We start from the raw sequence: 14084 nt of genomic DNA on the forward strand, positions 1-14084 counted from the left end.
AGATCAAGGAAAATATCAAAAGATACACTGAAACAAGTGAAAATGAAAACAAAACAACCCAAAATCTATGGGATGCAGGGAAAGCAATCCTAAGAGGAAAATTTATAGCATTACAGACCTATCTCAAAGAACAAGAAAAATCTCAAATAAATGATTTTACTTTACATTTAAACTTGAAAAAGAACAACTAACAAAGCACAGAGTGAGCAGAAGAAAGAAAATAATAAAGATCAGAGCAGAAATAAATGAAAAGTCTAAAAAAAGATGCAAAAGATCAAGGAACACAATAGCTGGCTCTTTGAAAAGATACAGAAGATTGACAAACCTTTAACCAGACTTACCAAGAAAAAGGAGACAGGGCCCAAATAAATAAAATCAGAAATGAAAGAGGAGAAGTAATAACTGACACCACAGAAATACCAAGGACTGTAAGAAAATATTATGAATAAGTATATGTCAACAAATTGGACAATCTGGGTGAAATGGACAAATTCCTGGAAACATAATGTTCCAAGTCTGAATCAGAAAGAATCAGAGAATCTGAACAGAGAGATTACAACTAGTGTAATTGAAGCAGTTAAACAACAACAACAACAACAACAACAACAAAAACACTCCCAACAAATAAAAGTCCTAGACTAGATGTCGTCACAGGTGAATTTACCAAACATCTGAAGAACTAACACCTCTCCTTCTCAAACCATTCGAAAATATTCAAGAGGAGGTAAGACTCCTACACTCATTTTATGAGACTGGCATTATCCTAATTCTAAAACCAGATAAAGACACTATAGAGAAAGAAAATTATAGGCCAATGTCCCTGATGAACATAGATGCTAAAATCTTCAAAAAAATATTAGCGAATTGGATCCAGCAATACATTAAAAAGATCATACACCATGACCAAGTGGGATTTATTCCTGGGATGTAAGGTTGGTATAATATTCACAAATCAACAAATGTGATACACAGCCCCGGCTGTTGTGGCTCAGTTGGTTGGGCGGTGTCCCACAAACTGAAAGGTTACGGGTTCTCTTCCCAGTCAGGGTACAAGCCTACATTGCAGGCTTGGTCCCTGCTGGGTCACATAGGAAAGGCAACCAACCATTGTTTCTTTCCGTCTTTTTCCCTGTCTTCCCCTTTCTCTAAAATCAATAAGCATGTGCTTGGGTGAAGATTAAATATAAATATATAAAACTTAAAAAAATTAATGTGATATACAACATACAACAAATAAAGAATAAAACCCACAGGATCACATGTGACAGAGAAAGCATTTGATATAACCCAGCATCCATTTTTGATAAACAGTCTCAGCAAAATGGGCACAAATGGAACATACCTCAACATAATGAAGGCCATATATGACAAACCTACAGTCAACATAATATTGAATGGGCAAAAACTCCAAGCTTTCTGCTTATTATTGGGAACAAAACAGGGATGTCCACTTTCACAGCTCTTATTCAACATGGTTCTGCAAGTCCTAGCTACAGCAATCAAATAAGAAATAAAAGGCATCCAAATTGGAAAGGAAGAGGTAAAACTGTTTTATTTGAAGACATGATACTATATATAGGAACCCTAAAGATTCCACCAAAAAACTGCTAGAGCTGATAAATGAATTCAGTAAACTAAGCAGGATACAAAATAAATATAAATCAGTTGCATTTTCTACACCAATAATGAACTATCAGAAAGAAACTAACAAAACCCATTCACAACTGCATCAAAGAAAAAAATACACCTAGGAATAAATTTAACCAAAAATGTAAAACACGTGCACTTGGAAACTTATAAGACACTAAGGAAAGATATTGAAGAAGATACAGAGAAGTGCAAGTATATACCATGTTCATGAATAGGAAAAATAAACATTAAAATGTCCAATATTCCCCAAAGCAATGTCAAGATACCAATGGCATATTTCACAGAACTAAAACAAATATTCCAAAAATATACATGGAATCACAAGACATCTCAAATAGCCACAGCAATCTTGAGAAAGAACAAAGTTAGAAGAATTATGCTACCTGATATCAGACTATACTACAGGGTCATAGTAATCAAAACAGCATGGTACTGGCATAAAAATATAGATCAATGGGACAAAATAGAGGGCCTAGAAATAAACACATTCCTTTATGATCAAATACTATTTGACAAAGGAGGCAAAAACATACAATGGGGTGAAGATAGTCTATTCAATATATGGTGTTAAGAAAATTGGACAGCCCTGGCTGGTGTGGCTCAGTGGACTGAGTGCCGGCCTGTGAACCAAAGGGTCACTGGTTCAATTCTCAGACAGGGCACATGTCTGGGTTGCAGGCCAGGTCCCCAGTAGTGGGACACATTGATGTTTCTCCCCCTCTCTTTCTACTTCCCTTCTCCTCTCTCTAAAAATAAATAAAATCTTAAAAAAAGAAAATTGGACAGATATGTGCAAAAGAATGAAAATAAGCCACCCTCTTACACAATACACACAAACACACCCAACTCAAAATGAATTAAAGACAAATGTGAGTCCTTAAACCACAAAAATCCTGGAACAAAACATAGGCAGTAAAATCTCGAACATTTCTCTTAGCAGTATTTTTTCTTATATTTTGCCTGGGTCAAGGGAAACAAAAGAAAAAAAACCCAAAAAACAAATGGGACTACATCAAACTAAAAAGCTTTTGCACAGCAAAGGAAACTATCAGCAAAATGAAAAGACAACCCACTGAATGGGAGAACATATTTGCCAATGATATATAGATAAGGGGTTAATATCCAAAATGTATTAAAAGCTTGTAAGACTCAACACCAAAACAAACAAACAAACAAAAAAATGGGCAGAGGACCTTAATAGACACTTCTCCCAAGAGGACATACAGATGGCCAACAGACATATGAAAAGATACTCAAAGTCACTAATCATCAGAGAAATGCAAATTAAAAACATGAAGTATCACCTCATACCTGTCAGAATGGCTATCCTCAATAAATCAACAAACAACGAGTGTTGGCAAGGATGTGAAGAACAGGGAACCTTCATGCACTGTTGGTGGGAATGCAGACTGGTGCAGCCACTGTGGAAAGCAGTATGCAGTTTCCTCAAAAAATTGAAAGTGGATCTGCCTTTTGACCTAGTGATTCCACTTCTGGGAATGTATCTGAAGAAACTCAAAACACTAACTCGAAAGAACATATGCACCCTTATGTTCACTGCAGTGTTATTTATAATACCCATGGTTTGGAAGCAGCCCAAGTGCTTATCAGTAGATGAGTAGATAAAAAAAGCTGTGGTACAATTTACACAATGGAATACTACTCAGTCTTAAAAAAGAAGGAAATCTCACCCTTTGAAACAACATCAATGGACCTGGAAAACATTATGCTAAGTGAAATAAGCCAGTCAGAGAAAGACAAATACCATATGATTTCACTCCTATGTGGAATCTAATGAACAAAATAAACAAACAAAATAGAAACAGATTCATAGTTACAGAGAACAGACTGACAAGCTGTCAGAGAGGAGGGAGGTTGGGGGCTGGGTGAAACAGGTAAAGAGACTAAGCAAAAAAAAAACCTCACAGAAAAAAAAAAACACCTCATAGACAGCAAAATGCTGATTACCAGAGGGGAAGTGGGGTGGGAGGAGGTAGAAAAAAAGGGGGATAAATGGTGATGGAAGGAGAGTTGACTTGAGATGGTTAACACACAATACAATATACAGATGGTATATTATAGAATTATACACCTGAAACCTATACAATTTTATTAACCAATGTCACCACAATAAATTCTGTTTTTAAAAACATGGAAAATTGAAAAAAATAAATAAAATTAAAAAGCAAGCCCTGGCTGGTGTGGCTCAGTGGATTGAGTCCAGCCTGCAAATCAAAGGGTCACTGGTTCGATTGCTAGTAAGGGCACATGCCTGGGTTGCAGGCCAGGTCCTCCGTTTGGGGCGTGCGAGAGGCAACCACATATTGCTGTTTCTCTCTCTTTCTTCCTTCCGCCCTTCCCCTTTCTCTAAATATAAATAAATAAAATCTTTACAAAAATATATAAAAATATAAATTAAAAATTTATGAATAAAAAAGAGTATGCACACCCTGGATTATTTACAATAGTCAAGATATGAAAGTTACCTAAGTGTCCATCAGTAGACGAGTGAATAAAAAAGCTGTGGTATGTTTACACAATGGAATATTACTCAACCATAAAAAAGAACGAAATGTTACCATTTGTGGATAGCATAGATGAACCTACAGGGTATTACGGTAAGTGAAATAAGTCAGTCGGAGAAAGACAAATACCATCTTATTTCACTAATATGTAGAATTTAAAGAAAAAAAATAAACAAAATTGAAACAGATTCAGAGACAGGTTGCCAGAGGACAGGAGGTTGGAATACTGGGTGAAAATCTTGAAGGGATTAAGAAAGACAAGTTGGTAGTTACAGAACAATCATGGAGATATAAAGTAAACCATAGAGGCCTGGCTGGTATGGCTCAGTGGTTGAATGGCTGACCTGCAAATCAAAGGGTCACTGGTTCAATTACCAGTCAGGGCACATGCCTGGGTTGTGGGCCAGGTCCCCAGTAGGGGGCATGTGAGAGGCAACCACACATTGATGTTCCTCCCTCCCCCCACACCCCTCTCTAAAAGTAAATAAATAAAGTCTTTAAAAAAAAATTAAGTACAGCATAGGGAATATAGTCAATAATATTATAAGAAGTATATATGGTACCAGGTGGTACTAGGAACAATATTGGAGGGAACACTGTGTAGAGTATATGATTGTCTAACTACTATATGGTGGACCTTGAAGTTAACACAAAATGAAGAAAGAGGCATAAGTCGATACACTTTGCCTCCTCGCACAAACAAAAGAAAGACAACAAATGTAAAAACAAAAAACAACCAGAACTGCCAGAAAATCGAACTGTATGGAAGTCCAACAACCAAGGAGTTAAAGAAGAAACATTCATCCAGACTGGTAGGAGGGGTGGAGATGGGCAGCCGGGACAGAGAGGACTTGTAGCTAGTCAGCGTCTGGTGGACCAGGTAGTCCCACATTTGCATGCAGATAAACTGGGAGGAGCAATTAAGGAGCAAGATAGACCGCACAACCCAGGTTTCCAGCATAGCGAAAAAAAGCCTCAGAACCACTGGCTAAAAACCTGTGGGGGTTGCAGTGGAAGGAGAAACTCCCAGCCTCACAGGAGAGTTCACTGGAGAGACCCACATGGCCCAAAACATAAACAAACCCACGCACCCAGGAATCAGCACCAGAAGGGCCCGATTTGTTTGTGGGTAGTGGGGACAGTGACTGAAAGTGGGACAAGAGCTGAGCAAGTGCCTTTGTCCCCTCTCAGACCTCTCCCCCACCTACAGCAGCACAACACAGCAACCTGGGTTGCCCGCCCCTTACTACGTAACAGGTGTGCCAAGACAAAAAATATGGCCCAATGAATGAACAGATCAAAGCTACAAAAACAGAACTAAGTGATGAAGAGGTAGCCAACCTATCAGATGTACACTTCAAAACACTGGTAATCAGGATGCTCACAGAAATGGTTGAGTATGGTCACAAAACAGAGGAAGAAGTGAAGGCTATACAAAGTGAAATAAAGGAAAATGTACAGGGAACCAACAGTGAAGGGAAGGAAACCAGGACTCGAATGATTTGGAGAAGGAAGAAATAAACATTCAACCAGAACAGAGTGAAGAAACAAGAAGAAACTCCTCATTCAAAAAAATGAGGAGAGGCTTAGGGACCTCCGGGACAACTTTAAACGTTCCAACATCCAAATCATAGGGGTGCCAGAAGGAGAAGAGGAAGAACAAGAAATCGAAAACTTACTTGAAAACATAATGAAGGAGAACTTCCCCAATCTGGCAAAGGAAATAGACTTCCAGGAAATCCAGGAAGCTCAGAGAGTCCCAAAGAAGCACACACCAAGACACATCATAATTACATTAGCCAAGATCAAAAAGAAGGAGAGAATCTTAAAAGCTGCCAGAGAAAAGGAGACAGTTGCCTACAAAGGAGTTCCTGTAAGACTATCAGCTGATTTCTCAAATGAAACCTTACAGGCAAGGAGGGGCTGGAAAGAAGTATTCAAAGTCATGAAAGGCAAGGACCTACATCCAAGATTACTGTATCCAGCAAAGCTATCATTTAGAATGGAAGGGCAGATAAAGTGCTTCCCAGATGAGGTCAAGTTAAAGGAGTTCATCACCAGCAAGCCCTTATTATATGAAACGTTAAAGGGTCTTATCTAAGAAAAAGAAGTTGATCAAAAATATGAACAGTAAAATGACAACAAACTCACAACTATCCACAGCTGAACCTAAAAAACAAAAATGAACTAAGCAAACAACTACAACAGGAACAGAATCACAGAAATAGAGATCACATGGAGGGTTATCGGTGGGGAGGGGGAGGGTGGGAAATGGAGGAAAAGATACAGGGAATAAGCAGCATAATTGGTAGGTATAAAATAGTCAGGGAGAGATTAAGAATAGTATAGGAAATGGAGAAGCCAAAGAACTTAAATGTATGACCCGTGACATAAACTAAGGGGGGAATGCTAGTGGGAGGGTGGGGTGCAGAGTGGAGGGGAATAAAGGGGAGGAAAAAATGGGATAACTGTAATAGCATAATTGATAAAATGTATTAAAATATATTAAAAAAATAAACTAATACAAAATTATGTTGAATAAAAAAATTTAAAAGAGTATGCAAAAAATTAAGTCGGGCCTACCTCCTAGGATGGGCATAATTAAAAAAAGAAAGAAAATAGTAAGTGCTGGTTACGATGTGGAGAAACTGGAGCTCTCGCGCATTGCTGGCGGGAATATAGATGGTATGGCTCCTGCGGAAAACACCGTGGCAGTTCCTGAAACGGTTAAACATAAAGCTACCAGATGACCAAGAATTTCCACTTCTAGGTGTATATCCAAAACAACTCAAAGCAGGGACTGAACTGATACACGCACAGCAGTGCTCACCGCAGCATTCACAATAACCGTGAGGCGGCCACAACCACAGGGGCCATGAACAAATAAATGCATAAACAAAATGTGGTACGTACAAACAATGGAATATTTTTCTGCCAATAAAAAGGAATGAAATTCCAATGCATGCTACAATATGGATGAACCTTAAAGTTATTATGCTTAGTGAAGCAGCCAGACACAAAAGGACAAATATTGTATTTTTCCACTTATATGAGGCATATAGAATAGGCAGATTCATAGAGACAGAAAGTAGATGTTTCCAGGGTCTGGGGAGTCAGGGATAAGGTCCAAAATGACAAATATTGTATTTCCTGTTCTAGTTGTTTGCTTAGTGTTTGTTTTTGTTAAAGGGGTACAAATTTTTGTTGGGGATGATGAGAAGGTTTTGGGTATAGACAGTGGTGATAGTTACATACAGTGTGAGTGTGATTAATGTGGCTGAGTTGTACACTTATAAATGCGTAGAATGATAAACATTCTGTCGTGTCTATTTTTCCACAATTAAAATTTTTAAAGTCATCACCAACCTGTCATTTTCCCTCCCCGAAAACAAAAAAGGGATGAGTAGGTATTAGCCAGGTAAAAGTGGGGAGGGGAGCGGTGCTAGTAAGTGGTGGGGTTGTAATTTGAACTGTATGACAGTTCTTCTTCCTCAGGCCGTGGAGCCCAATTTGTTGCGGAGACCTGCTACCTTCCCAGTACAGTGTGACCATGGGGATGCCCTGCATGTCCAGTGGCCTAGGAGTGGGCCACTCTCTCAGCAGATGAACTGCACCCCTCCCCACAGCAAACACACCCCTGGGCTCACCTTGGTGGCCTGAAAAGCAGCGAGTTCTTTGATGAGCTCTTCTAGGGCCTCCCTGTTCCGGCCACAAAGCACAAGCTTAGCACCCACAGCGTAGAAGACTTTGGCACATTCTAAAGGTAGAAAAGAGAACATTGATGGCAGAGGAAAATCAATGCCTTTCTTCCCCAATGCAGTTCAAACTTGGCCAATGTTTCAGAATACGGATTGTTCCTACATGCACTGAACGTTAGCCCTAGTTATGGCCCAGGCATGAAGGTAGGAATTCAGGTCCAGAGATCTACAAGTTCTGCTGCTGCCTTAGAAAGCTCGTGTTCAGTGATGTGACAGACATCCACAGAGCAAGGAGAAGACAGGGACTGGTTGCCAGATTTGTTAGGTATTATGTTCAGAACATTCCATAATCATCTTTAGCTCTGAATGCTCTGTGAGCATTATCCCCATTTTCACAACTAAAGAAGCTCAGCAAGATGGAGTGATATACCTGTGACAGGCAGCGAGAGCTGTGCACAGTGTGTCTGCCAAGGCCTATGTCCCAGCACAACCCAGCTGTTTCCCAAGTCACTTGAATGCAACAGGTACATAACTCCCGGGGCTGCTTACATGGTTCTGGAGAAATACCGGGGACACAGAAGGCTGTTGAGAAGGGCTGGGGAGGCCTGAGGGGCTGTTTTCTGGAGAGTGCAAGAGGCAGAGGGAGCAGAGTCCACAAAGTGCCTGAGACGGCACAGACAGTGCAGCTGGGGCAGAAAGTGGAAAGTTCATCAGCCTTGCTTGGCTGCAAAATAATACAACTGGAGAGTAAAGAGCTGAAAGCTGCTGAGTGCCTACAACAGCAAAACATTCTAAAGGGGGGCTGCATTTTAAAAGGCGTCCTCCTGTGGGGTAGGAAGGAAGGAGACTGAAACAGACCAGGCTCCACTGAGCCCACTTATTATATTCCAGGTGATGATGAGGACATCAACTAAGACTATTGCAAGGAGGAGTCCAGAACTATCTGGGCACCTTTATTAGTCACCATTCTTTTGGTGGCAAGAAAAAGAGACTCAACTCACACTGCAGCAAAACCAAAAGAGATTTATCAGGAGGATTCTAGGACAGCTTGAGAATTAAGAAAAAAAGGCTGAGTGGCCAAGATGTGGAAGGACAGGCATGGGGGTTTCCCTGGGCCTCTGGCAGCAGGACCCAGCTCTTTCAATGCTGGCATGTCCTTTCTCCACCTTCCCAGCCCGGCTTCCCCACAACATGGAGCAGGCTCTGTGCTCACATCGACACAGCTCCCCTGCCAGACAGGAGGGACCTTTGACTTGACTCCTCCTAGCTCTTGTATCAAAATCTGAGTAAGGGACTGTGCTCAGCAGTTGTGAGGCAGCTTCAGCAATAGCTCAGCAAGGGTCCCACTTAACCCCCCTGAGGTCAAAGAGAAGGGGCAGGGAGGGGAGGCCACCAGGATGCTGTGCTAACCTAGTGGGGAGAGGGCTGGAGCAGAGGGTGAGGTCCTCTTGTTTTTCGCCTGCCCTGCCCCCCACACATGTCCTGACTAAATATTCTGAAAACTGGCAGCTTATGAAAACCACTACAGCACAGTGGTCCAGAGAGCAGACTAGACTTCCTGCGTCCAACAATGACTTCCCACACTTCCTGGTGCTGTGGTCCTGGGTTAATTTATGGCCTCTGTATTTCTCACTTTCTCACTTTCCTTATATAAAGATGAAAGATGAAAGCCGCACTGGAATGGAATGAATTAAAGTAGATACAACGACCATTTAAAAAAGTACTACAGAAGTGTTGTTTTTGTATTTCTAATCTGCCTTTTAAAAATGCTCTGAAAACTGACTGTTGGTGAAAATTGAAATGTGAGAATTTAAAGAAGCACTGCCTGTCTTCACCCAAGGTCTCATCTCCTCACAGGTCCCCCCCCCCGCCCCCCTCCCAGCAGGTCTGCACAGACCCCTCAGCCCCGAGCCAACCACTGTCCCACACCAAGTCTCAGAAGCCGAGGTGGTCAGAGGTGGCTCAGTGCCCCCTTGGCTCACAGAAGGGACAGGGCTGCCCTGGGAGCTGCTCCAAGAGGGGTGAGGGATCAAGGCTATCACTTCCTCTCCGTGAAGCAAGCAGTAAGGTGGGAGGGTCCAGGCAGAGTGTGTACTGGTCTGACAGTCCTTCCTCCACAAGTGTCAAAATTCCTTAAAGCTAAAAGGCTTCCAAACCTTTCTTCTGAGAGGAGAAGAAATTATAGGGTCCCCCAGAAAGAGAGGAAGTTTTGACCTCTGGAAAGTCTTAGGGTGCAAAGCCCTTTCGTTGCATCTGCTGTGCCTTTCACTTCTCTTGTATCTTCCACTTGGCCATACCCAGGCCCCCACGTCCAGGCACATCCCCAGGTAGAGCTTTCTGGAAGGAGGTGCTAAGTGTACTAAATCAATACATTTTCACTTGTGCTGTATCATCTTCTTTGAAGACCTGGTTGGTCTGCTCACTGGCTCAGTCCAACGAAGGGCACAGATCCAGAGACAGCTGCAGCCCCCACTTTCTCTGCCTGTCCCTGGGTGGTCTGGTCAGGGTCACAGCCACTGTCCTGCCTTCCCTGTTGTTCTTCTCAACAGAGCAACAAAGGCTTTAGGGGCTGGAGGGGGTGAGGAGGGGTGGGCTGCACTCAAAGCCAGACTCCAGCATTCCTGAGGCCAGAACTGCTCATCTGGTTTGCTAAATACTTCCCAAAGATTAGGAATTCCCAGTTCTGTTGGCCTCCTCACCCCATTCTGTCCTGTCCTGACCAACACAATGGGCATTTTGTGAGGTGCCACTAAAGGGGGCAGACACACAGAACCACAGGTGAGGGGAGGCAAATTGGCGTATAAAGAGTTTCTGGAAAATGGTCACCTACATTCTGCTCAAGCTTTGCTTCCGAGCAGAGCCAAAAAGGGAAGCCATTAGTTTGTGTAGGGAGTGACAGAAATGAAAATAAGAGACTGGAAGGATTCCACTTTCATTTTTGAAAAAGCTGATACAAGGAGGCAGAGGGTCAAGGGAAAAGAAAAAGAATCTCAGGTACTATCTGCTCCTCCTTCGCAGCACTGTTGGCTTTTATCATTCAAGACAACTGCTCACAGTCTCAGGGCTTAGGCTGGCTGAAGTGGGCTTCCGGAGCCTTCTGTCCCTTTACAAGGGCAAGTGTGTGTCACATAAATATACAGAACAGGAGAACCGCAGGAAGCTGTCACAGGTCCATCACATGACTCGAACCTCCTAAGCCCTAACACTGGGCAGAGCCCCCAGGGTGGCGCTGGGTCTCGCTCCGCACAGCAGTGCGCCCGGGCAGTTGGCGGCAGGAAATATCTGCTCCTGAAAGGCTGCTGGTCAGTCCGGCCCTATTTTATCTGGCCGGAGGGGAAAGAGATGTATGGAATCCTGTCCCTAAGATGTTGAATAGGGCCAAATATAAGTGGAGTGATTTGGAATTCCGGAAACATTCTTTCTATCTATCTAAATACATGCAGGGTTTTTTCCAATTACATTTGCAGTCTTGGTGTCTGGAAGAGGAGATGTGGAACAATGAAGAGAACAATGCCCATCTCAAATGTCCTTCTCAAACATCCACATATCGGAGCACCCGCAATTCTGTACCTTTCCATTCTAGCCACCTCTAAAATATTCCTCAAGCACTCAAAAAAATAAAAAAAATAAATAAATAAAAGCTTCTCTCCAAGATTAAGAGAAGCATCTGGTGACTACCCTATATATAGTATCTGATTAAGGTCAGAGGACCAACTGTGGTAAAGGGCTTGGAGGCAGCTGTCCCTATGCTCTGGGTATCTAATGACAGACCCAAGGGTCACCCCTGGAGACCTCACCTAAACATCGGCGTGGCATACAAAGGGGTCCATACCAGCTAAAGCCTTCCCAGCCCCCCCTGCCTGACTGCAGCACAAGCCCCACTTACTCCTCCACTCGCCTGCAACACCCCAAGTGCTTACTAGCCCCTGCACAACCACGCTACCCCTAGCCTTGGGTCTGCTCTGCAGGGCCCTCCCTGCTGGCCCGCCCTTCCTCTTCCTTGGCTATCTCCCCCTCAAATGAGACAAAACTGAGTTCTGGAGTCAGACAGATGTGGGTTTAAATCTTGGCTTCACCCTTTCTGGGTAGAAGTCTTAAGGCAAGTCATACCTCCTCTGCATCTCATCTGCAAGGCTTCAGTGATACAAAGCACAAGCCGCACATTGAGATGCACCTTCCTCCCACCAGGCCCGGTAGGAGCACCCATTACTGAAATGGTAGTGTGCTAAGATGGGTGCCTGCCTCTTTCAGTCAGATCGAGGGCTCCCTGAGGGACACAGCCCTGTCTGTCATCAGTCCCACCTGGCCCAGAGCCTTGCACGTTGGAAGCACTCCATCAGCGCTGGCTGTACTATCACCAACCAAAAGGTGCAGCAATTGGGGGTTTACCACAGTTTGGGGCGCTTCTCCACCTTCCATGGAACTGGGCTCAGGGTGGGCGGTTCCTGTGGAAATATGATGTGTGTGTGTAGGTGTAAGAAAGGGCAGGGGCTTCATGCCACATGCCTGAGTCTGCCCTCTGTATGCTCTGCTGTAGGAGAGGAAAACTTCCTTTCTTCCCTTCTAAGCGCTATGGCTGGTCTAAAAATTAAATTGATATAACACAGATCAATAGGAGAAAAATTTTTAATTTTGTATATATAGGATCCCCCTCACCACAAATACGAGGCTGTAAGAAGTGAGCAAGCAGGTAGCTTTAGTACCTTTTAGACCAAAAAAACCCCAAATAAAACCCCAGTAAGTTAGGTTTGAAAATTGAATTTTGAAAATTGACAAGACAAAGGGGTTTGAACTTTGGGCAGTAAATTAGTGAAGAATTAATAAGGTTTGTTTATACAGCCTTCTTGGCCTTGAATTTACCATCTCTTTGTGATACAGATGACTTCTACTTCCTGGCACCTTTTTTTTTTTTTTTAAGATTTTATTTATTTAATTTTAGAGAGGGGGAAGGGAGGGAGAAAGAGAGAGAGAGAAGCATCAATGCGTGGTTGCTGCTCATGCTCCCCCTACCGGGGGCCTGGCCCACAACCCAGGTATGTGCCCTGACTTGGAATCGAACCTGGCCAACCATTTGGTTTGCAGGCCAGCACTCAACCCACTGAGCCACTCCAGCAAGGGCATTTTTTAAAAAAAAATTTCAATCATAGTCTACATTCATTATTTTGTACTAGTTTCATGCGTGCAGCGTAGTGGACAGATAATCACAAGCTCTACCGATGTCTCCCTGTTCCCTGATGTTTCCAGTGCCCACCTGGCACCCGACTATGTCAGGGAGGGCACTTTCACAGGGGACATGCATTCTGCTTCCAAGGGAACAGAGGAGGCTCAGAGGGTCCTGTCCTTCTTATACCAGCTTCTTAAATACCTTTAATTCAAAATAATCAATATGCCAACATGGCATATTTTGGGGTGACATATATTTCTCCCCTTCACTGCCAAAGTCAATACACATGTTTGGAAGGGAAATGACGACAGCTCTGCAGAATCATTTGTATTGAGAGGAGGAGCAGAGACTGGCTGCAGACCTGGGTCCAGTGCACAAATCTTGGGATCTAGCAGCTCAGCGTGTTCTCCAAACTGGAATGGGTACGGCTGGAGGCTCAGCCAGTCAGCAAAAGGCTATAAACCAGGCATGCTGATTGAATCCAGGAAAAGGCATGCTTCGTTTGACCCTCAAGGAGGTAATTAGTTGTCGACATTTAAAAAATTGGGAGCCTTCACATAAAAGCCCTATTTCAACAACCAGCTGCAGCTGAGCAAGGCTGCCCCCTTAGGTGGGACATGCAGGCTCCAGTTTGCTATGGCCTTCCTCACCGGCCTTTGCCACCAACACGGATGCTGAAAGTCTCATTGCCCTCGAGCTCTTGCTTTTACCAACCGGAAGACGGTGACACACTCTCGTTCCCAAGTCACCAGCCTGCTTCGCTTATTTGCACCTGTGTTGTGGTTCCTGAGTAGCTGAGCTGCTCCCAGAGCCCAGGCTGGACTTCCTCCCCCTGCAAGCACTACCTCCAGGACCCACCTCGCCCCAGTCCCGAGGTGGCGCCTGTAACGACCACCACAGCATCCTGGAGGCTGGCCTTCCTCCACACACACTGCAGCAGCTTGAAGAGGCTGAAGATGCCCACACAACCGAACAGCAGGGGCAGGATGGCCATGGAGGTCATGACCCTCACTGTCAGCAGATGCTTCCTAGGAGAACCAAAACCAA

General features: G+C 43.5%; 1 protein-coding gene across 5 annotated transcripts in view; it reads right to left on the reverse strand.

The window, feature by feature from the left end:
• Positions 1-14084, reverse strand: part of DHRS7B (dehydrogenase/reductase 7B) — a 76417-nt gene that overhangs the window by 18871 nt on the left and 43462 nt on the right. For 4 of the 5 annotated variants that reach the window (XM_053930501.1, XM_045198832.2, XM_045198829.2 and 1 more), the window contains 2 exons: positions 13896-14065; positions 7823-7932 (listed from right to left, as the gene is read on the reverse strand). In XM_053930501.1, coding sequence (XP_053786476.1) covers positions 7823-7932; positions 13896-14040 — 255 coding nt within the window. In that variant the 5' untranslated portion in view covers positions 14041-14065. The remainder of the gene's footprint in view (positions 1-7822; positions 7933-13895; positions 14066-14084) is intronic. The other variant, XM_045198833.2, reaches the window with a different exon arrangement.

Source organism: Desmodus rotundus, chromosome 9, assembly GCF_022682495.2.
Source record: "Desmodus rotundus isolate HL8 chromosome 9, HLdesRot8A.1, whole genome shotgun sequence".
Taxonomy (NCBI): domain Eukaryota; kingdom Metazoa; phylum Chordata; class Mammalia; order Chiroptera; family Phyllostomidae; genus Desmodus; species Desmodus rotundus.